The sequence below is a fragment of the Dissoconium aciculare genome (assembly GCF_010015565.1).
Source record: "Dissoconium aciculare CBS 342.82 unplaced genomic scaffold K489scaffold_15, whole genome shotgun sequence".
NCBI lineage: Eukaryota > Fungi > Ascomycota > Dothideomycetes > Mycosphaerellales > Dissoconiaceae > Dissoconium > Dissoconium aciculare.
In genome coordinates, this window is record NW_022984965.1 from 582,661 (window position 1) to 603,880 (window position 21,220).

The 21,220-nt window shown below is 54.6% G+C and overlaps 10 protein-coding genes across 10 annotated transcripts; 2 read left to right on the forward strand and 8 right to left on the reverse strand.

Moving 5' to 3' along the window:
* Positions 1 to 428: 428 nt before the first annotated feature.
* Positions 429 to 1,515, reverse strand: K489DRAFT_373986 (uncharacterized protein; the record flags this gene model as incomplete). The annotated part of the gene is made up of 3 exons (XM_033603478.1): positions 429 to 824; positions 866 to 1,296; positions 1,392 to 1,515. The coding sequence occupies 3 exons, from the start codon at positions 1,513 to 1,515 to the stop codon at positions 429 to 431; spliced, it is 951 nt and encodes a 316-aa protein (XP_033456051.1).
* Positions 1,516 to 3,381: 1,866 nt separating this feature from the next.
* On the reverse strand, positions 3,382 to 4,559 carry K489DRAFT_326642 (uncharacterized protein; the record flags this gene model as incomplete). The annotated part of the gene is made up of 3 exons (XM_033601921.1): positions 3,382 to 3,503; positions 3,560 to 3,802; positions 3,914 to 4,559. 3 exons carry the CDS (start codon positions 4,557 to 4,559, stop codon positions 3,382 to 3,384), a joined length of 1,011 nt encoding a protein of 336 aa, XP_033456052.1.
* Positions 4,560 to 5,534: 975 nt separating this feature from the next.
* Positions 5,535 to 6,712, reverse strand: K489DRAFT_86120 (uncharacterized protein). The gene has a single exon (XM_033608986.1). The coding sequence runs from the start codon at positions 6,468 to 6,470 to the stop codon at positions 5,775 to 5,777; it is 696 nt and encodes a 231-aa protein (XP_033456053.1). The 5' UTR covers positions 6,471 to 6,712; the 3' UTR covers positions 5,535 to 5,774.
* On the reverse strand, positions 6,559 to 7,358 carry K489DRAFT_384515 (uncharacterized protein). The gene has a single exon (XM_033605876.1). It carries the CDS (start codon positions 7,273 to 7,275, stop codon positions 6,955 to 6,957), a length of 321 nt encoding a protein of 106 aa, XP_033456054.1. The 5' UTR covers positions 7,276 to 7,358; the 3' UTR covers positions 6,559 to 6,954.
* A 1,841-nt stretch (positions 7,359 to 9,199) lies between these two features.
* On the reverse strand, positions 9,200 to 10,093 carry K489DRAFT_86367 (uncharacterized protein). Its single transcript, XM_033608987.1, has one exon. It carries the CDS (start codon positions 9,845 to 9,847, stop codon positions 9,296 to 9,298), a length of 552 nt encoding a protein of 183 aa, XP_033456055.1. The 5' UTR covers positions 9,848 to 10,093; the 3' UTR covers positions 9,200 to 9,295.
* A 1,135-nt stretch (positions 10,094 to 11,228) lies between these two features.
* K489DRAFT_413446 (PALP-domain-containing protein) lies at positions 11,229 to 12,645 on the reverse strand (the record flags this gene model as incomplete). The annotated part of the gene is made up of 2 exons (XM_033608040.1): positions 11,229 to 12,015; positions 12,068 to 12,645. The coding sequence occupies 2 exons, from the start codon at positions 12,643 to 12,645 to the stop codon at positions 11,229 to 11,231; spliced, it is 1,365 nt and encodes a 454-aa protein (XP_033456056.1).
* A 259-nt stretch (positions 12,646 to 12,904) lies between these two features.
* K489DRAFT_326951 (DUF185-domain-containing protein) lies at positions 12,905 to 14,386 on the forward strand (the record flags this gene model as incomplete). Its single annotated transcript, XM_033601946.1, has 1 exon — positions 12,905 to 14,386. One exon carries the CDS (start codon positions 12,905 to 12,907, stop codon positions 14,384 to 14,386), a length of 1,482 nt encoding a protein of 493 aa, XP_033456057.1.
* A 142-nt stretch (positions 14,387 to 14,528) lies between these two features.
* On the reverse strand, positions 14,529 to 16,907 carry K489DRAFT_373991 (uncharacterized protein; the record flags this gene model as incomplete). The annotated part of the gene is made up of 1 exon (XM_033603479.1): positions 14,529 to 16,907. One exon carries the CDS (start codon positions 16,905 to 16,907, stop codon positions 14,529 to 14,531), a length of 2,379 nt encoding a protein of 792 aa, XP_033456058.1.
* Positions 16,908 to 17,368: 461 nt separating this feature from the next.
* K489DRAFT_364233 (APG6-domain-containing protein) lies at positions 17,369 to 18,838 on the forward strand (the record flags this gene model as incomplete). The annotated part of the gene is made up of 1 exon (XM_033602697.1): positions 17,369 to 18,838. The coding sequence occupies one exon, from the start codon at positions 17,369 to 17,371 to the stop codon at positions 18,836 to 18,838; it is 1,470 nt and encodes a 489-aa protein (XP_033456059.1).
* A 146-nt stretch (positions 18,839 to 18,984) lies between these two features.
* On the reverse strand, positions 18,985 to 21,124 carry K489DRAFT_86455 (uncharacterized protein). The gene is made up of 2 exons (XM_033608988.1): positions 19,440 to 21,124; positions 18,985 to 19,369 (listed from the first exon to the last, which is right to left on the reverse strand). Exons 1-2 carry the CDS (start codon positions 20,989 to 20,991, stop codon positions 19,131 to 19,133), a joined length of 1,791 nt encoding a protein of 596 aa, XP_033456060.1. The 5' UTR covers positions 20,992 to 21,124; the 3' UTR covers positions 18,985 to 19,130.
* Between the last annotated feature and the right edge of the window lie 96 nt (positions 21,125 to 21,220).

Genomic DNA, 21,220 nt, shown 5'->3' on the forward strand with positions numbered 1-21,220 from the left:
GTCCTGTCGCGGAAGGGACAGTCTGATGCGTCCGGGGGCATTCCTTCGGCCGAGACGACTATCCAGACCACCAGTGAGGCCAGGATATGTCGTGAATGGTGAAACAGGGCCAATCGCCACTGCAGTCGCCGTTCATTGCTGATCAAATTTTGCCTTTTCCTTAATCCCACATCTAAAACATTAGTCCTGAATATGAGCGCCCGACCTGTTCCGCGACACCTACAAAGTGCATCGGATCACCAGGACGGCATGATTGCGGAACGTGTGTCATGTATGTGACATATGTATGCTGCCCAGGTACATATATACAATTCCTCTCCTCAACCATAAACCTACCCAACATCTTGTCGAATGTGAATTGTTTTACCCTCATTCCTGGCACGAAATCATTCAACCCCAACCCTTAGGGTTGTCAACTCGAGCCATGACTATGGACACTCCACGATCCAATCGCCACCTGCGCAGGTTCGCCGCCACGCCGCATCCGCGAAGCACTGCGCGATCCTCTGTTCCTGCTTACTTTGTGCCCTCCCAAACACCGCCGAGCCCGCATGACGCAAAAGACGCAACAGACGCCAAAGGACAATGGCTCTCCGTCGGCTTTGTTCGCCACCGCTTTCGTTCACACAATCCAGCATTGTGTGCAGCAGCAGCAGCAGGAGGAGGAGGCGACGTCTGACAACCACCTGGGCAGGGTGGGCTCGCTTGCAGATCGCCACTGCAGCGAATCGTGCGCCGTCGCCGTCGCCTCTGAGAGGTGTCGCCCTAGCGCACTGCACGCCTGCCGCATATCCGAGCGGAGTCTGTGAGAGTTCGGAGGATCTCTGCAGCACCCCAGGCGTGCCAGTACAGGACAGGCACACACCGAGGACAGCACAGCGTTGAGTGCGAGAAGGCTTGGCGACATCTGCGCTGCATAATCCGGCACACGAGAGGCGGGAAAATGACTCGTGTCTGCTCGTGGGATGTCGCCCCCAGTCCAGGACCCTTCGTGATTTCGCCCGACCACTTTCTCTCCGCGCCCTCGCGCGCGGGCGTGTGCGATGATATCAACACAGCCGTTGAACGAGAAGAGACGACGACTGACTGACCCACCCAACCGCCCGACCGGCGACGACCGCTCAGCGCTGGCGTCGTCGTGGCCCATTCCCACCGCCCGAACGTCTCCTCCGGACCAGTCACACGCGAGCGTAGGGCGTGTGGCAGCGAGAGGGAAGGACTTCCGAGACAAGCAATCCGTGTCTCCACCCACTCCGCGACGGTCGCGAGCGCGACACGCGTGATTCGCAGGGCGATCTGAAACCGACAGGGCAATTCTTGTTTTGTTTCTCAAAACTACCGACTGCTGGTGATGCACACCCATGCCTTGTGTCGGCTCTCTGCGTGCGTACCCTGGGGCAGACGACCGCTGAGCGGAACGGGCCCGCGCGGGCTGTGGGTGGGGCCCTTTTGACGACGACGACGACAATAATGAGTCGTTCCAATCCGGAGAGAAGGGCAAGAGTCATCGCGCATCGTGCATAATCATACTGCATACATCCGAAATGTGTGCGTGTGTGTGCATGTATGTGTGTGTAGGTGCGTAGACATGGACAGGGTGTGGAGCGGACATTGTCGTCGGCGTGCCTGCGCCATGTCGTCACTGTGGGTCCCTCCGAACACACCTGCCTACTACATTCCCAATTCCCGCGCGAGTCAGGCAGGGGGCGGACCCTTTATCGTCATCACCTCCAGGCCACTCACTGGGAAATTCCAGCGAGATGATATATTGCCCCAACGGTTGATCCGGACGGTATATTCCAGCCTGCGAGGGCGCACATGTCGTCACGGAACATATGCCCTTCGCCCTTGCCCTTGCCCTATCCCACCGCTCGCAGATGGCCGCTTCTCCCTAAGATGATGTGCTGCGCTCAAGCAACCAGCGGACAGGCAGGTGACATCGGCACCACCCGCCCGCCCATTGTTCCGCCGCCCGCCGTCGCTTACGGTTTAGGGCCGGCTAAGGGATTTAAGCGATGCAACATAAGGACCGGCTAGGGCATGGCGAGAAAAGCCTATGTAACAGCGTGTTGTGCATGTGTGCATGTGTGTGTAAGTGTGTGTGGTTGTGTCCAGATAAGAGGGAATACTGGGCCGGTCTGGTGATGATGGGACCATACCCATGTGGAACTACATGCTGCTCTTTCACATCGGGCGCCCTTCCCTGCCAGTCTCGGGGACGGTGATGGGAAACCGTGGTGGTGAATTAGGGGATTGGCACCGAATCCCTCCCCCCCTCCCAACCGACCCTTCTCTGTGATCGACACGCCACCATCCGGGTAGCCTTGGTCATTAGCGCGCCTTCGCTGCGTGGCTGCACGCTTGCGCTTTGCGAGACGATGACTGAGCACCCGCGGACCCACTTTTTGTGATTTTTTAAAATCATCTCTCAGTCGGTCGTGGGTGCCCTCCCGTGGACCCCTCCCTGGCGATTGGGGATCAATGCCTCTGTGACGGGGAAGGTGAGATGAGGGAACGGATGGCGTCGATGGTGTGTAGCTGCGGGTGTGCGGTTCGCCAACAATCCCATAGCTCCCGTTGGTTGTGATTGCCTCGTTCGGCACTAGCGCGTCGGGCAATGGTTGGTATTGGCTTGGGAGAGAAGATTGGGCCTGCCAGACGAGACCATGGGAACGGTGGTGAGTATGCAGCGACTCCCCATCTCGTTTTATTGTCGTCGGTGATGGACGAGCGGTGCAGGGACGCACGGGTAGTAGTAGTGGAGATCAGCAGCGTGTGACGACTAAGAACAGCGCACACAGTCGGGCATGGTGATCAGCACGTGCGCGTCTAGAGTTCAAATTCGAGCGGTGCTCATTGGATATGTCTCGTTTCATACATGCGTGTGCAGTACACGACTGTCAATAATAATAATGTTAATGCTGACAACATTCGCTTAGCGAGTGTGCGCTGGTGAGGGTTCATCATATTCCCGTCTCTTCGTCAGAGGCAAGCCGTCCGGGCATGCCTCGAAGGGCCACTGCTTCCCCTTCAAGATCGTTTCCTTTGAGCCCTCTCGAGGTCTCATCACGTAGGGCCCGATTCGTGTGGCGCCAGAAGATCCAAACATTAGTCGATAGTTTTGTTGGCAACCCTCCGTTCAGAGGTCTGCTCTTCGTATGTCCGAAACTCCAGTAGTAACGCCAGTAAATCCCGCCCTAAACTCCATTCAAACCTCCGCTCCAGCAAAAAATTGGGGTATCAAGTGTCTCTAAACGATTGTAATCGAACAAGTGTGTAAATAGTGGTCGAGTCTGGTGGTCTCGAGGTCGACCCGGGGAATCGACGGTCTAGCTCCGATGCTTCTAGGCGATGGTATGGTGGCCGTGTTCGGTGCGGGCATCAGTCGTCTTCGTCGCCGGAGTCATTCTCTTGACCTTCGCCTTTGTGGACTTTGCGGTGCCTCCTCAGGTTGGAGACGACGGAGAAATGGCGCCCACAGCCTTCGACGTCACAGGCGAACGCTGGATGTAACGGTCAGCGGGGTCCCCGTCGGATCACGGGTCAGCAATGGACTTACGCTTCTCGCCGGTGTGGCTGTACATGTGCGTTTGCAGCGAACTGGGTCGCGTGAATCGCTTGTCGCAGATCTTGCACTTGTGTTTCTTCTGCGAGCTGGACGACACCTTCGAACTGAACTGGCCCATCATCGATTGCGGCGCGGGCGGAAGGCTGCCGCTGACCAGGCCGATGGGCTTGGGAAGCCTCCTCGACGTGGGCATGTCGACGGATTCGCTGGCGGAGCTGTAGTCACCGACAGACGCTTCGCTGACGGAGCTGTTGTAGTAGGTCGGGTATGAGCCGGAGGAGATGGACGAGTGGGAGGAGTGCGTGCTCGGGAACCCGTACGAGTCGGTCGAGCTCCGACTCGAACCCGCATTGCCGTAGATGTTTCGAGGTGTGATGTCCGACTGGCTCATGGCCAACATGCCGCGAGACGCGTCGAGGGCGTCGTTGAAGTTCTGTCGCTCTGCGTCTGATGTGTTGTGGAATCTATCATCACACATGTCAACAAATGAGTCCTGTCGGATCCTTTGATCGATCGAGGCATCGTCGAGGAACGGGAGGCTGGCTACTGACGGGTGCGACGGTCGGCGGTCTCCGTGATATGAGTTGTATGGCGCTGTGTAGGCCGGTGCCGACGTGGGCGCGAAGCCACTGACCGGCGGTTGAGACGAGTAAGGAGGGAACGCCCTCACGGGGGCAGCGGCGGCGGAAGCAGACATTCCGTCTTGCGCAAAAAGTAAGCCAGACTGTTCGAAGAACTCGGAGTCCATAGGAATAATACCTGTTGGCAGAGCGGGCGCCGCGATTGAGCCCGCGGTGTACGGCGCGGAGACGTGCGATGCCTGCGCATAGCGATGCTCGTTGCTCGGCGGCATTGAGGTCGCGTACACCTGGTTGGGGTTTGGCGCGGCCGACGCCCAGGGGTTGGTGAAGTGAGGTCCTGCCGGGTACCTCATGGCGTCGTAACCCATGCTGTTGAACTGAGGTTGCTGTTGGCGCGAATCGACTGTCATGGCCATATCGCGGTGGGGAGGTATGATCGGGAGAGCAGGTCGGTCGACAGAGGCAATGCGGGTATGTGTAGGATGTAGTGTTGTAGTCGGCCTGACAGGCTTTGATCAACGTCGACGAAGAGAGTGCGTCGAGACAAACGTGGAGAAGATGGACTGCTTCGGAAGATGATGTGCGGGATCAGCGTGCTTAAGTGTCTCGTGGCTGTCGAGAGATGCAACGACGCCGAAAGCAAGTGCACAGTGACACCACACCGAGCGCCGATCAAACGGGGAGGACGTCTAGTGTTGGAGGGAGGAGCGGTGCTGTCAATGGCCAATGAGCAGGACCCCTTGGACGACTTGGACGACTAGCGTGGACCGGTGCGAAGAGGGCAGGGTGTGGTCGACACACAATCGTCGTCAGAGCGAAGCTTGAATGTTTCAGAACTCCCGAGTGGGAAAAAGATGGACAGCCGTACGGTAAAGGCAATCACACTGATGACGATCGAAGCAGTCGCCTGTCCGTCCTGTGTGCTGTACGACTCCCCGTTGTGCGGCTCAGTTGCTGGGAAATGCTGGGTTGTTCGCGCAGCAGCAGCAGCAGCAGCAGGCAGGCAGGAGCAATCCCAGTCCCAAAAAAGCCGGGTCGGTGATGACGGAGGTAGGGCCACCGTAATGATCAATCAATCCAATCGATCAATCTATCAGGTGCAGCTGAACCCTTCCACAGCTCCAGCTGATGAACCCCGAAAATAAAAAAGCAGAGGAGTGCAGTGAGGCACACACAACGTAACCCCTCCCAACGGCAACGGGATGCTGCAGACGGCTGACGAAAGAGAGGTGAAGAGGCAGCAGCCCTGCAGACCACCACACACGCTTGTCGGTCGTGGTGCTGGGGTGTGCGACGAGGGAATTCGGGCTGCGTCACCGAAACCAAATTTTGCTTCTTTGGGGGCAATGATGATGATGATGATGATGACCGCAGCGCAGCAAACCGCAGCGGTGGTTGTATGTAGCGCTCAACGGGCAGCGGTCGCTCGGAGAGTGGGTGGTGGACGGATGGGCGTCGTGTCGTGTCGTGTCTGTGTGGGTGGGAGGGTGTGGGTGCGTGTCTGTGTGTGAATGTGTGAATGTGTATGTATAGAGCGTGGTGTGTGGTAGTGGATGGTGTGTGGTAGTGGATAGTGCTTGCGGGCGTGCGCGCGCGGAAGGAAGGACGGGCAGAGCAGTGCTCGTTCAATCGTTATTTGGGGTGCGGGCGGGTTGCACTGCACGGCCGTTCTGGAGGGGAAACGTTCGGGTCGTCTGCGTGCGGATGACCTGCGTGCAGGTGGTGCGTATATGGGTGGGTGATATCAGAGAGTTTGGGCCGAGTGCGAAATGATGTGTAACGCGTGAACATGTGCGCGAGGCCGTTGCTCTGTTTGATCGTCCGCTCGTTGTTTCGCGACGATGACCTTTTCCCAGGTGAACGGTGTTGGTGGTGCTTCGGGTGGAAGATTGATCGCCTTCATGGATCGCTGAAACTGCAGATCGTGATTTGCAATGTTTCCACGAAGGAAGCGTCTTCTCATTATGTATGTTCGCCGGTGGCAATGACGGCGAAGGAGCAAGCCACTCGGAAAGGGTCCACGATACCGACCTGAAGGCCGCCATTCGAACCTCGAAATGCGGTGCAGTACTGTGAATCAAGTTCTGTCTGGCATTAGTGGACGTACCGCAACGCCATGGCGTCCACCAAGGCCCAACCTCACACGCCACAGGGCCTTGTCTCGGGCACAGTACGGTGCAACACTTGTACATGTACAGACAGCGAAGTGCTGTACACTGTCCTGCTGTCCTACTTCTACTACTACAACTACAGCTACAACTCCATACATTCATGCCCGGCGCTTGAATCTGTAGGCGTGGTATGAAGCACAGTGGAGACATGGCTGTGATGCCGCACTGTCAGGGTCTCTCCTCCAGTGCAGTCCTGGGCTGCGATCTCCAGGTACCATCGCGATGTGCTGCTCAGTGCTCACCACCAATCTCGGACGGTCGGTGGGCGTGCTGGATTATCCTGTTCAGGAGAATCAGGTCCCGCGAGACGTCGCTTCACGCCCTGCACGCACTCCGACCCTCATGATCCGCTCCAACAGCTCATCGCTTTTCCGCGACCCTCGGTGCCGACCTCCAGTAGAGTGCCTCCACTCCTGATGATTGATCTCTGGGAGGCTGGCTGTGGCTTCTCACAAGCACCTTCGAATCCACCTTTGCGAAGGCGCCATTCTTGCTCGGGGTGTGCGCGATTCGGCACAAATTGATTTTACCGATCAGTGTGACACAGGACGTCGGCGACACTAGTTTAGACTCTGTAGTGCTGTCTGTCTATGTATCCCGTGCTGCTAATAACAGCACTGGATACGTTCGCTCCCTACAGGACGCCTGCCGGATCGATGGCCTCCACCACCGCTGTGCATAGTGATTGGTGCCTGGAGTGATGGACATGCGGGGCGATCCATACCAAGCCGACTAGCTCACGAGCAAGCGACCGCCTTTTTGGTTTGACGCAATCGGCTTTATCTCTCATCGGAAGTGCTGTCGAGAGTCGCTTGGAGGGCATCCCTATTGCTACGAGGAAACGATGCTTCTGGAGTGGTGAGTGCGCAGTTGCGATGCCCAATGCTCCGACGCCAAGGTCTGTCGCGCTGCAGACACGGAGGATGCCCGAGCACCCGAGATGAGTTGTTGGCATATGTCTGAACAGTGGAACGAGCAGGAGAGATGAGCCACAGTATCGTCACGTCTACAATCAATGTATCCTGCACCTCATCATAGCACATGTGACTTTACTCCGTCTTGATTTAGCCACCGAGCAAAATTGCCATTGGTAGATGAGGTGCGCTGTGATTTAGGGCTCGTGTGCAGCACTAGATGCCCCGCAAACCTTGGAAAGCAGCGACTGAGGAGGAGAGGCCTTCGAAAATTACTAGCATCAGAATTTCATGACACGGGTCCGTCGGAGGCTGTCTCTGTACGAGCACCTGCCTCTTCCTGTCGTGCAGCACATGAGTTTGAGGGTCACGACCGGCGCGAAGGAGGCGTGCGCGGCAGCCGCTCAACTCAAAAAGCGCCATCCGACCTGCGAAGTGGATCTTCTGGGCGTTTGCTGGCGTTGTGATGGCGTTGGCTGTAGCGGCCAGCAGCCAGCCAGATGAACACTGCGACTGCGTCATCCCATCATGGACGTGTGGTACTATGCATAACAATACGGTATGTTCTTTCCGGTCGGTGAAGATTCTGAAACGATAAGAAGTACAGGGTCGGTTGGGAATAGAGTGATCGGCCTTGATCAGTCATGCCAGGCGCGCATTGAAGACCACCTGTCCGCCTGTAGTCGGCAGTTGGACAGGCACGTAGAGAGTCGCCTCGACGTTGCGGCATCCGTGGGCGGTCATATCGTGCTACAAGATGATCATGACTCGCCAATTCGGCGTGCGAACCCGTCTCGCTGGGTGTGCGGTCCAATCACTATGGTCCATCTGTCCAGGTAGTCTCTTACGCCGGCCGTGTGCTTCAATGTGCACGATGATGCACGGGATACAGACTTACAGCGATTAAATGCGCCACCCGAATTATCGCTTGTGTGAAGACTACAGTATCATAATAACCCAGTGGTGCTACGGCAAGCCCCCAAGCCATCGGGCTGTTTTTGGAGAAGGGTCATCACTGGGCTTCCTCTGGCTTGCTCGGAAACTGTTAATCCCGGCTGCAGCGCCTCGCTGTCACCTCATCACAATCGTCTGGTCTATGTGAATAATGGCTGGAGACCCGCGAGGATGGCACGTGACACTGTACAGATGAACGCGGTGCGCAAGATTTCGATCAACATCGGTTCAGGAGCAATCTTGAAATGCCTTGACCCTCATTCTTTGGGCGATGTACACCGTATTCTGCCCGATTTTTTCAGTGAGCCCCGTCATGCGCTGGTCTCGCACGGTTTGAGACGATACTGTACATACGTTTGATGGGTCATAGGAACCGTCACCCCGGAGCAGAATGACATCAGCGTCGGCGTGAAAGGAAGTGGGGACGGGCGGAGTGGTAGTCAACGGGGGCAGACCATATCGCGCACACAGGCGTCGGCCGAATCGTACAGGACAGCCCGGCGGCTTTATAAAAACGACATCTTGCAACCTTCTGCCGCTCAGGTAGGGGAGAAAACCTCAGAAGTGGTCAGGGAAATATTCAATCATCGGGAGGAGATCGTATCTAGTGAGTCATCGAAATGTCCCGCCCGATCTGATCGATGCCCGTGCATCCCGTATCGCTGTCGTCCATCAGTCCCCCTCATCTACACTGAGTGTAGTAGAGCTTGGCGAACGACAACTCGCTACCCACGCAATCGTGCATCGCCTCCGCCATCTCGGCGTTTGTGAAAGTGGAGCCTGCATCCGTTGACATGCATCCAACATGTAGTAGGATCATGCGTGATTTTGGAGACCAGAGATCGGAGTCCACCCAAATAAATGCCCGCCCAGGAACGCTGGAACCGCGATCCTGTTGCTGACGCCAAGCGCTCATCCACTTTCAGCGCAGGAGACGCCTTGCTTGGAGCTCGTGTGGTACGTGTTCGCAGAGGCAATACGACATGGCTTCAGCACCACCTCCCTCTCCCCATCACCCGAAGAGTAGACAGTCCGGACTGCGTTGAACGCATGGTCGCTTTGCCAACTGAGGTTTCCCCGACTCGTCGATGTTGCCATGTCTTGTTGCTATCGTACGGCTGTTCGATCAAGATGCCGAAAGCTGCAGCTGTGCATAGAACTACACGATGGCATCTTCATTATGCCATGGGTGGATCCACTTGTATTTTTTGTTACCGCATGTACATCAGGTGCCGTCGGTGGCACCGTGATACAGTAGGTAGCGCAGCTTACCACTGACGCACACCCGACCCAAAGAGGGAAAAGAGGGTTCGAAACTCTCTTTGACCGACCAACGCCGCGTTCATCCAAACTTTTGATCCTCCGGCACGGTATCCGATCTGCCAAGCCCAGCATAACCTGGTTGTCCTCATTAACAACACATTCTCGCGATCGGTGCCCTGGAGGCCACTGCTTGGGCACGCTTGGGACGTTGGGACTGCACCTGCACCTGCGCCTCCAATCTTTCGCTCTGGGTGCAGCAGTGTCTCTGACCAACGCCGCCTTCGTGATAGCCCAACGCGACCTCAATAGCGCGTGTGGTTGCAATCTGACTACAAGACATCGCCCGTCATGTCCATACCGGCGGCCTTTGTCCAGGCGCGCCTCGCCTTCGTGCATCGATCGCGGCAAAATGCCGATCCCCGAACACGAATCCCCTCCGATATCCACACGACATGTCTAGCACGCCCGGAGCTAAGCGATCAATCTGGTCTTTGTGATATCGACATTTGTGGTGATGCATATTATGTAAATACATCCCCGCAGTGGAAATGGCAATCACCATGATCACCTGCACGCTGCGAGATACGGAATTGGTGGATCGTCGTTGCATATGTGTGCTCAACCCCGATCGTCTCCTCACCACTGTTTCGAACAAGATCGGCGATGCACGTGAGTGGAGCTTTGCCGACAAGCTCACTGACACTTCAGCATGAGCTGCATTTCGCCCCGAGAGGAAATTGCTCCAATGGCCGTAGCCGCGATGCGTCGCTCATCTGTTGGAAATGACCCTCGCTCCGTTCGATAAGGTTCACGCGTGCGCTTTGACGCACGCGTAGCCCACGACATCAGCTCCGATCGTGTTTGATCATCATTGCTTTGGTCTGAAGTATGCCGATCAGCTCTGTCAAACATTTCGACACAACGCTGGTGTACCCTCTATTGTGTTCACAATTCAATCATCGGCAGTTGCGCCGAGCTGAACCTGGCAGCTATGGTACAAGGGTGACAAGCAGACGAGATCGGAGATCCGCGGCCCTTGCGCGAACGTATTTGTCCACCACCAGTACGGTGTCCAAGGTCTACCAGCCAGGACGTATCCAGATGTATAGAACAGGTGCCAGACCAATTTCCATCACAAGACTCGTGCCTTCGCGTTTGAGACAGATGCGAACCAAAGCTCACGTTGAATAAGGATCTCGCGGCGAGGCATGTCAACGCTCCTCTGTAAATCGTCATATATCCGTTTCATGTCAGTAAGCAATATTCGACCAGTACACGTGATCCGACCACTCGACCAAGGTTGTACCTTCTTGCAGGCTTCACTCCAACCGAACCAAATTCCAGCACGATTTGGGGTCTGAATAAGACTTGGCTAAGCGAATACGCCGTCGTACGCGATTTGCCTTGGTCTTCGAAAGTCACGAATGATATGAAGTTCAACATGCCGGTCAGGGCCAAAGCAACCTGTCTTGCCTGTTGTGTAGTGAGTCGCGGCTGGAAGTCTCGAGGTATCTGTAACGACGAGATTCAAATGAGATTTTCTCGTCATTGCTTGTCCAGAGCCAGCGCGACAACCCAGCAGTCTCGCGTAGACAAAAGTGCGTTGTTGTGAGCGGATAAATCACCGACCCGGATGTCGGCGACTCGTATGAGATCTTTTGCTGGCATACTTGTGAACTTCACTGGCGACCTCTCGTCAACACATTCTCGTGTGGTGACCTCGCCGTTGTCATATGGATCGGCGAAGTCGTCGACCGCATATGGAGAATCCGCGTTTCTACTTTGGATCCAAAATCTCGTCCAGACTGTACTCAGCGTCACTATCAGCAACGTCACCGGCTGCTTTCCAAAACTTGGACAAGTGCCTGGTGCCGGAATCACAGATGATGGTCACGATGCGATGGCCTTTCCCGAGCTGCCGTGCCAGCTTAGCGGCTGCAACACAATTGACAGCGCTGCTAGATCCCACGAAGAGCCCTTCCTTTTCAACCAGCCACCGTGCCATCCGCATTGCTTGCTCGTCCGTGACCCTTACCGCGTCGTCAATCAGGTGAAGACCAGCGTTCATGTTTGCAGTCAACCGGTTGATGCCAACACCCTCGACGATAGTGTCCACCTGGTGCCTTCGTCGCGTGCCTTCGGCTTCAGTCGGGCTGAACATGACTCCAAATTTGATTTTGTTGTACAGGCCTGATCCTTGAGGGTCAGCAAGTACGATTCGGAGCCCCGGGATCAGTGGCTTCAAAGCCAACGCAACTCCAGAAATTGTGCCTCCGGTACCAGCGCCTGCTACGAACGCGTCCAGTCTGCCATTGACCTGCTGGTAGATCTCAGGTCCGGTGGTCTCTTCATGAGCAAGGTAATTCGAAGTATTCTCGAATTGGTCTGCGAAAAACCCGCGGCCCGGTCGATGCGGGTCGTCTGTGTGTTCTTGTGCTCGTCTGCGAGCCGTATTGACGAATTGCTCTTGATCCACAATCGATGCTGGCCGAACGCGTTCCACGGTGGCACCTAATTTGTGCAGAAGGTCACTCTTCTCAATGGCTTGATCATCTGGCATACAACTGGAAATATCTGATTAATTGAAATTCGGTCGAAACATGCAAATCTACATACATATATGCTTTGTACCCTCGTGCTCTACAAACCGCAGCCAGAGAGATACCTGTAGATCCGACTGTACCTTCGTAGATTGTATCGCCACGACCAGGCACGAGCAGCCCTTCGGCTTCAGCGTTGGAGATCATCGCCAGAGCGACGCGGTCCTTTGGAGAGTTGCCTGCCCCATTTAGAAACTCCGCCTTTGCCAAAATTTCGCAACCAGTAGCTTCACTGAGCGAAGCCAACTTAATGAGGGGCGTGTTTCCGATCAATCCCTCAATACCAAGGGCTATATCTTCGACAGTTGCGAGTGTACCGCGTCCTCGGATTTGCGTCCCCTGATCCGGTAGCTCTGCACGTCCTGTGTGATCTTGAATTTGGATGTAGTCACCGTGACCTGGCACTGGATGCACGTTGGTGCGAACCATGCGCAACCGGCGTCTGAAGGCAGATTCGAGGTCTGGGTAAAAGTCTTTGAAGGCCAAAGTCAACAAGACTCCAACTACTATACCACCGGTCGTAGTGAGCTTGTTGCGATTATCAAGGATTTTGGCCCACAGCTGCGCTGAAATATCGCCCAGGCGGGACGTCATTTCAGAAATCATCGAGCGACTGCAAGTCTCATCATCATCGTCACCAAAACAGTCTTACTCCGAGTTCAAGCAAGCCTATCATCAGTAGTGCGGAGGACAGCCAGAGACGATGGATGCACAGCATGATGTTCGGCATGTCGAAGCCCGAGCTCACTCCCGAGAGCGCCGCAATGCTACAGCCTGACAACAGCCTCGAATTGCGTCGCTGATATTCAGACAGCTCCCAGCTACACATTTTGCGAAGTGAAGACAGTCCGCCATGGACTCCTCCACCGTCACCAGATTATTCAGAAGACTAGCGAATCATCACTTCTGTCATGATCGGACCCGAGCACTGCCCAGGACGGCACGTCAGCACGCCGGATCAATACGCAACCTCTCTTCCGCTCCACGCGATCCGACAGATGGAAGCTCGTGGCAGCAGCGGACCGACAATTTTCCAAGCGACAAGACAAATGAATATCAGCGATATCCTGTGCTTACAGCAGATGCTCTGCGCACGCGGAGAGAAAGACCACGGAGGGTCAAGATGCTGTTGAGAGATTTTGTTGAAGACAGTCTATACAACCCTCACTACGGCTACTTCAGTAAAAATGTGACGATTTTCCATCCCGGCATGCCGTTTGAGTTCGATAAGATAAAAGACGAGCCGGAACTGCAGAAGATACTTGGGCATCGATATACACAGTTCGAGGACAAGCTTGATGAAATTGAGCAAAGTGACACACGACAACTTTGGCACACGCCGACGGAACTCTTCAGGCCATTTTACGGCGAAGCCATTGCCCGCTACATGGTCGCCAATTACAAGTTATCCTTGTATCCCTATCATGACCTGCTCATTTACGAGATGGGTGCCGGAAACGGCACGCTTATGCTGGACATATTGGACTACATTCGCAACACCGATCCCGAGGTCTATGCGAGAACCAAGTTTCGCATAATCGAGGTGTCCTCCGCACTGGCAACATTGCAGATGAACAAGCTGAAGACAGATGTGGCAAGCAAAGGCCATCTTGGCAAGGTCGAGATCGTCAACAAGTCCATATTCGATTGGGACTCGTACATCTCTACGCCGTGCTTTTTCCTGGCGATGGAAGTCTTCGACAACTTCGCGCACGATGTCATCCGTTACGATCTCGTCACAAAAGAACCATTGCAAGGATCCGTCCTGATTGACAGCCAAGGCGACTTCTACGAATTCTACAGTCGCAAACTGGACCCCATCGCTGCCCGCTACCTTCGACTCAGGGAAAAAGCGAGTCAGAACCGCAAATATTCTACGCCGGTTCGGGACCCAGGATTCATGCAGACCCTTCGCTACAAGCTACCGTTTGCGCCAAACCTGACGGTTCCGGAGTACATTCCAACTCGCCTGATGCAATTCTTCCACATCCTCCACACGAAGTTTCCCGCCCACCGGCTCATCACGACGGACTTCCACAGTCTTCCCCAAGCAACGGTCGGCTACAATGCACCGGTGGTGCAGACCCGCTACCAGCGTCGGACGGTCCTCGTGCGAACTCCATTGGTACAGCAAGGCTACTTCGATATCATGTTCCCGACCGACTTTGGTGTCATGGAGGACATGTATCGTGCCATCACAGGCCGACTTTCTAGGGTGATGACCCACGAGACGTTTTTCCAGAGATGGGCGTACGCGGAGGACACGCAACTACGCAGTGGTGAAAACGCACTGCTGAATTGGTACAAGAACCAAAGCGTCATGCTCACAGTGTGACGACCTGGTTGGTAAGGTGAAGGATATGGAGGACATGGACGTGATGGTCATTAATTAATTATTTCGCCTGTATCTTTCTCATTCGAGCAAGTGCACTTGATATAAGCTCTGCCATGGTGTGACAACGTACGCCAATCGTACTTCACGCAAGCTCGTCCTCTGAGTCATCGATTTCCCGCACATGTGTTTCCACAACTCTGTGCTGACCCTTTATAGACTTCGTCATGCTCCCATGTGGCCCAACTGTGGATTTTCTGGCCACCGGGGTCTTCAACCGCATCGGAGATTGGATCGTTGTATGAGTGGTGCCATTCCTGCCCGTTGGCACACCAGATGACGGTGTGTTCACAGCAGATTTCCTCGCTGATTTGAAGGAGCTATGCTCACCATCACGAGGATCCGCCGATCCTCTTGGCGTCGATTTCGACACAGACGGTCGGCTCGCCAATTTTTCTGGTCTCGCGCGGTCTGAACGATTCGTCGGGGTCATGTGGATCTTCCCTGGACTCGTTGAAAACGGCCCATCGCCTCTATTTGTGAGTGATGAGGGAGAAGCTCCAACGGATACCAGTTCATCGCATTGTTCACCATTCGCCGCCGGAATCTCGGCGGCGAATGGGCTAGGAGCTTTAGCGGATGCCGCGGATGGCTGATCGGTTTCTCGATAGTGGGAACTTCGACCTCCTACATCGGGTGTGTCAAGTGCTACATTTGAGCTACTACTTGGGACCACAGGCTGTGGGCTACCAGTTGGACAACGAGCGTTCGTAGGCGATGCACCGGACTTGTCAAACGGCCCCGCTCGGAGATTCCGAGATGTTGTGGGATCAGATATACTTAGATCGGAGCCACCCATGAGCTGCCACTTGTGAACCTCTGATAGAGGTTGATGTTCATGAATTCGCTCTTGGTCGCTCTCATCGTCATCGTCATCGTCATCGTCATCGTCATCGCCATCCCTTTCCACCTGTGCCGGAGGTTCGGGGACAGATTCCATAGAATCAGTGCCTGGGTTTCGGACAACGCTTCCATCTCTTGTTTCAGCCATGAGTTTCTCACGCTCATCACGCTTGGCCGCCACAGGCTGACGTGTCGGTTGCATCTCACTCTCCCCGTCGTTTTCTTCAGGCTTCTTCTTGCTGCTTTTCGAATGAATGTCAACATCTATCTCTGGAGCTCCAGGCCTGAGCATGCGCTGCCAGTGATTCTGAATTGAAGCTCTGTTTCGGTAGGGAAAGTATTGAGCAATGTCTCGCCACAGCATGCCTCTGGTCTTCAACATTCTCAGCAAAACTTCTTCCTGGCGCACATATGAAGCACCTCCTTGTAAGCCCAGGGAAGCACACTCTGATCGTAATGACTCCAATAATGATAATTCTTGGGCGTCTTGGGACGGCGTGAGTGAAGTTGCGTAGTCGGCAGCGCCGCGGAGCTCGAGACACCTACGCTTCCGCTTACCACTGATTGTGCCATTGATCTCAAGATCTGATGCTTGGATATTCAAGTCGCCATCACTATAGGGCTTGACTGGCGGTGTTGTTGCCCTGCGCGGCGGGGTACCATCTAGCGTCAAGTCATATTCGTTGGCAACCTGCTTTCTAGGCCGCCCTCTCACTTTGGGCATCCATAGAGACATCCGCTTGCGTAGTCGCTCAGGCTCGGGGTCATGGGCTTCGGACAACTTGCGCTTGGGCTGCGGAGCATGTCCAGGCTCGGGATAGCTCCATACCCCCTCTCTGGCGGTGCGTACCTCCTCTCGTTCAGCAGACTCTGTGGGCGTCTTCGACATCATTTTGAAGAGACCAGCAGCGATGCTCAGTCCGAGGGCTTGAATGGCATTTGTGTCCAAGTCGGGCTGAGCGAGTGCAGGATTTGAGCGAAGCAGAGACTCCATGACATTTAGTTGAGGTAGCGAATCCGCGACGGATTCCGAGCGGGTTGCAGTTGGTTGAATAACATCAACCGCGACGGTAGATAAAGAGTTGGCTGTTCGACTGCTCTCCGAGGTGGCTTGTTGATCCACGAGAAGCTGTGCTAATCGCGGCATTGGCCTCGCAAATGCATCTGGGAAGCTGCCACGCTCTTCACTAGTCATACCAGGGGACAGACCGTTCGACTCGGCATGTTCTCCCGCCTCGCCAGTTTCGTCAGCATCATCAAGATGATCCGTTTCAGAACCAGACATGTAGTCACTCTCAAGTTCCAGAGGCGAATCTTTTAAGGCTGGTTCCTCCACATGGTCTGTTCTTTGTCGTGACGAGCCACCGGCATCGGGATCTGCTTCATGGCGCATGTTCTTGAGATGCCCATTGTCGATTAGCAACTCTCCAGTGACAATGTCGATCTCATCACCTATGCCTTCAAAATCGTATTCGTATTTCTTGAAGATGCTCTCGAAGCGACCTTTTAATCTTTGATCATTCTCGTGTCGGCGGAGGGAGAGTAGCTTGAGGCCGACATCTGCTTCCAAGACAGCATTCTCTTGCATGATTTCACGCGGCTCCACAAACGCCGACGCCATTATTTTGGCTGCTAGGCTTCAATGTGACGGCACGTGCTGTCATTCGAAACCCCAAGACCTGGTCCATGACCTTCTACTCTTCAACGATGCTGAAGCCGACGACATGTAGTGTAGAGCGGTCGCGCTTGGTGAGGCGTCGATGGCTGGCGAACGTGTGGGGGTTCTATGGTGCACCGCGACGAACATGACGCGATATCACATGACTAGATTATTAGATATGAGGAAGCCACACGCCTACTGTACTGTTGACCTTGGAAAGCCACGACGAAACTATAAATCGATCACACGTTCCGAGAAGATCGATATGTGTCGTGTTCTTCAAGTTTTGTGAGTACGCATCACATCTAGGCAAACCGAAGAAGCCACCCGGAATTGGCGATATCCAGGCCAGCCGCACTGGAGATGTGACGCCAACTTGACATGAGTTCTCCACAAATAAATCTGTATCATCTGGCCTCGTCATGACCAGTTTATATTGTCAGAAATGTAGGGAGCCGCTACGAATAGACGGCTCGCTTGAACATCTCAGCGCAGCCTCGTTCAAGATCCTTGCAGATGCGGCACCGCTTTTGAAACCGAAGGCTCCAGGCCCTGCACACTCTGTGACAGCAAGAGACCGCCAAGCGCTATACGATGATGTTTCCAAGGATGCAGGCGCTCCACTACATAAGCGGCAGATATCTGCTGGCCAGAAGATGTCGAGTAGCAAGTCCCGCACCGACATGTCATATATCCTTTTAGGCGATTCGCAAATGATAACACCAGATCAGTCAAAGGGCAACGGATCAAATGCAGGAAATCGCACCTTACGCAAGACTGCGGATCACGCGAGCCCTGCGGATGGCCAAACATCGCTCTCGCAGAACATGGAGACTGCCATACGACTTTTCGAGGTGCTTTCGTCTAGGTCCGATATCGATCACCCAGTCTGTTCCGACTGCACAGAGCTTTTGCTCGAGAACTTCCAGAGGCGTCAAGCTGACGTGATTCGTGAACGAGATGCATACGCTGAGTTCGTTAGAAGCGCACAACAAGATGCCCCTACCCCGGAGGAAAAGGCAGAAACACAGAAGGCCCTCAAAGAGGCGAAGCAACTAGAGAGACGTGCGCTCGATGAACTTGAAGCCCTTGAGCGGGAGAAGGCAAAAATGGAATTGGAAATTGCCGCCCTAGAGGACGAAGGTACGGCACTTGAGGAGGAAGAGGAAGCATTTTGGCGTGAACGGAACGCCTTTGCGGCGAAACTTTCAATGTTCGAAAGCGAGCGCGACAGTCTGCAGACACAATTATCGCACGAAACCTCACTGCTGGAAGCTCTTCAAAGGACGAACGTCTACAACGATACATTTTGCATTGGTCACGATGGAACCTTCGGCACGATAAACGGGCTGAGATTAGGCCGGACTACCGAGCACCCGGTCGATTGGTCTGAGATTAATGCTGCTTGGGGCCAGACGTTGCTGCTCTTGACCGTTGTCACTGAAAAACTCGGCATAAGTCTGAGGGGTTACGAACTCGTGCCTGTTGGGTCCACCTCCAAGGTCATCAAGATCGATCAATCGCAGACCGCCTCGATCATTGACAGCCGAGCAAAACGGACCGTCTTCGAATTATACAGCAGTGGCGATTTGCCGCTCGGCTTGGGCTTTCTACACCGCAATTTCGACAACGCAATGATAGCATTTCTGGAATGCCTGCGTCAGACTGGTGAGCATGTCGAGAACACCACCCCGAGGCAGAACACGACTGGACTTCGGATGCCTTATCCGATTGTGAAGGACAAAATTGGAGACGTCAGCATCAAGTTGGGCAACTTCGGGCAAGAAGAGCAATGGACTAAAGCTTGCAAATACACTCTGACTTGCTGCAAATTTCTACTTGCTCATGCCAGTCATATATCTGACGTGGCAGAGACAAGATCGGTGCGCTAAGACCATGCAACTATTGACGGACCGGCAAATATACATCGAGTCTGCGCCCATGTGTCAAAGACGGCGCAGAGCTGTCACTGCAATCATCATGGATGTCGAAGGTTCATTTTGCTTGACTAGAACGAGCCCCTCACTCGTCCACCACTGATGACCAATTCCCGTTTTGAGCACCTCAAATCTGCTTACTGATTACAAACGAATTTCTTTGCCCCTTTTACTTCGAACGAAGTAGTGTATTGTACAACCATGAATTTGAGAACAAGTCACTCAGCCCTGGCATCCATCTCTGATCTTACCACGCGTTCAGGTCAAAGTTCTCTTCGAGGTAATGGGTTACGACCACCGTGCGTCCAGAGAAATTGCGACCAGCAAGCGCTGCGAGCGCCTTGGCGGCGCTTTCGGGAGATTCGTATTTGAGATAGATCTTACCAACACCGCTACCGTGGCGAGCGCCACCCACAGGTCGCGGCATCTTCGTCTCGAGAAGGGTGCCAAACTTGGCACATTCTTCAGTAATGTCTTCGAGGATTTCTAGATTGTGCACAAGGTCAGTAAATTGATAGAGCTGTGAGGGTGAGCGCAGGAAAAGCACAGGGCATACCATCAGCTTCCTCTGCATCCATGAGCTCCGCAGGAGTGACCATGTTCATCAGGCACAGCACACGGCCATTGCCGAATTCGCTCGACTTGGTCCCGGCCATCAAGCTCATGTTGTTGACGCTCATCTCACCCCCAACCTGTTGGGTTCCGATGCATGCACGAGAAATCTTCAGCGGCATCGAGCCCAGATCCATCCCGCTCAGCCCTTCGATCGCTACGTCGGTGTGATTAGGGTCTTTGTACTCCAGGAAAACGACACCCCTGCTGACATCCTCGCCACCATATGAGACGAGGACGAAACTCTTCATCGGGCCAAAGCTCTGCAATAATTCAAGAATTTGTGCCTCGTCAAGATTGACTGGCAGATTGGCCAGTACCAGCTTGTTCTGCGTGTCAGGCACAACGTTGGAAATGGTGCCATTGTCGCTCTCTGCGTCGGCCGCAACAGTTGGCACAATGTAATCTTTCGGTCGCTCGATGCGAAGCCCTGCGGATGTCCCGTTGGAATGACCATTTGAGGTGGCTGTGCTAGCGTCCACGTTTACCCCGTCGAGTAGTGTCATCGCGGTAGTTGCATCTTCGGGAGATTTGAACTCGAGCAATGCAAACGATCGATCCTTGCTGATATGAGCAGAGACACAAGGATCGTTGTTGCGTGTCACATTCAGACCATTGAGTTGAAGGTTGAAGAAGTCCACGGTTCCGCTGTCAGTCAATGTCTCGGAGATGTTGTAGACCATCAGTCGCTTCGATTGTCGCGCAGTATTCGGCTTCAGAGCTGTATTGCTTGCTTGGTTACCTGGCTGGTTCATGAATGCCTGAAGTCTTTGGGGATCCATCGGCTGTCGTTGTGCCTGGGGTGCTCCCGGAAGTGGGTACATGCCAGACATTTTCGCCTGCTCTGCAGTAATGTTTTCGTACCCCGCAGGCTTGATGTCCCATTGGGTCAGGCGACGCTTACGTTCCAGAATTGGCACAACATCTGTCAGATCCGGAGTTGGCTCCCTGGGCTTGCGTGCAGCCGGTTCTGGGCTTTTACGAGTCTGACGCTCGAGCTCTCGTTCATCGTCCCGGTCACGGCGAGTGTCCCGCTCGCGGTCATCACGACGGTCTCCCCGATCTCCTCGGTCATCGCGGCCTGGACGTCTCCTGTCGGAGAAAAGGTCGTCACGGTCGCGGCGGGGTTCCCGGCGACGATCATCGTCGCCGCGACGCTGGTCTCTGCGATCTCCGCCCCGGTCAGCGCCTCGATCCGCGCCACGGTCACGACCCCAATCTCGCTCGCCACCGCCGTTCCTTTCGCGACCTCCGTAACGATCCTCCCTCTCTCGCTCACGGTATCCACGACTTGATGAGTAGCTGTCTACATCTTCTCGTCGCTCGTAGCGGCGCCCGCCACCATTGCTGCTTTGAGGGCCAGCAACGATGCCTCCGGCTGGAGATCGTGAGCGTCGACGGTCTCGGCGATCTCCTCGCGCATCAGCGCCGCGCGCATCGCCATCACGGTCTCGGCGTCGATCATCGCGCGACGCCTGCAGCCTCCTGTCAGACATGCTGGTCCTCGTCCGATTATGCGCGACAATACAAGCTCTTACGTGACCGTCTCGCGGCGGACTGCCGTGGCGTGATAGCTGCGATCCTGAAAACCGTGTGATCTGTCGTTATGGAAAAAAGTGACTTTTGTTGTGGTGACAGGTGTAGTAGCGGTGATACCGGGTAGTGACTGAATGAACTATATATTCATTCAGTTCAAGGTTGAATTGCTCTTCTGCTGCTGCGCGC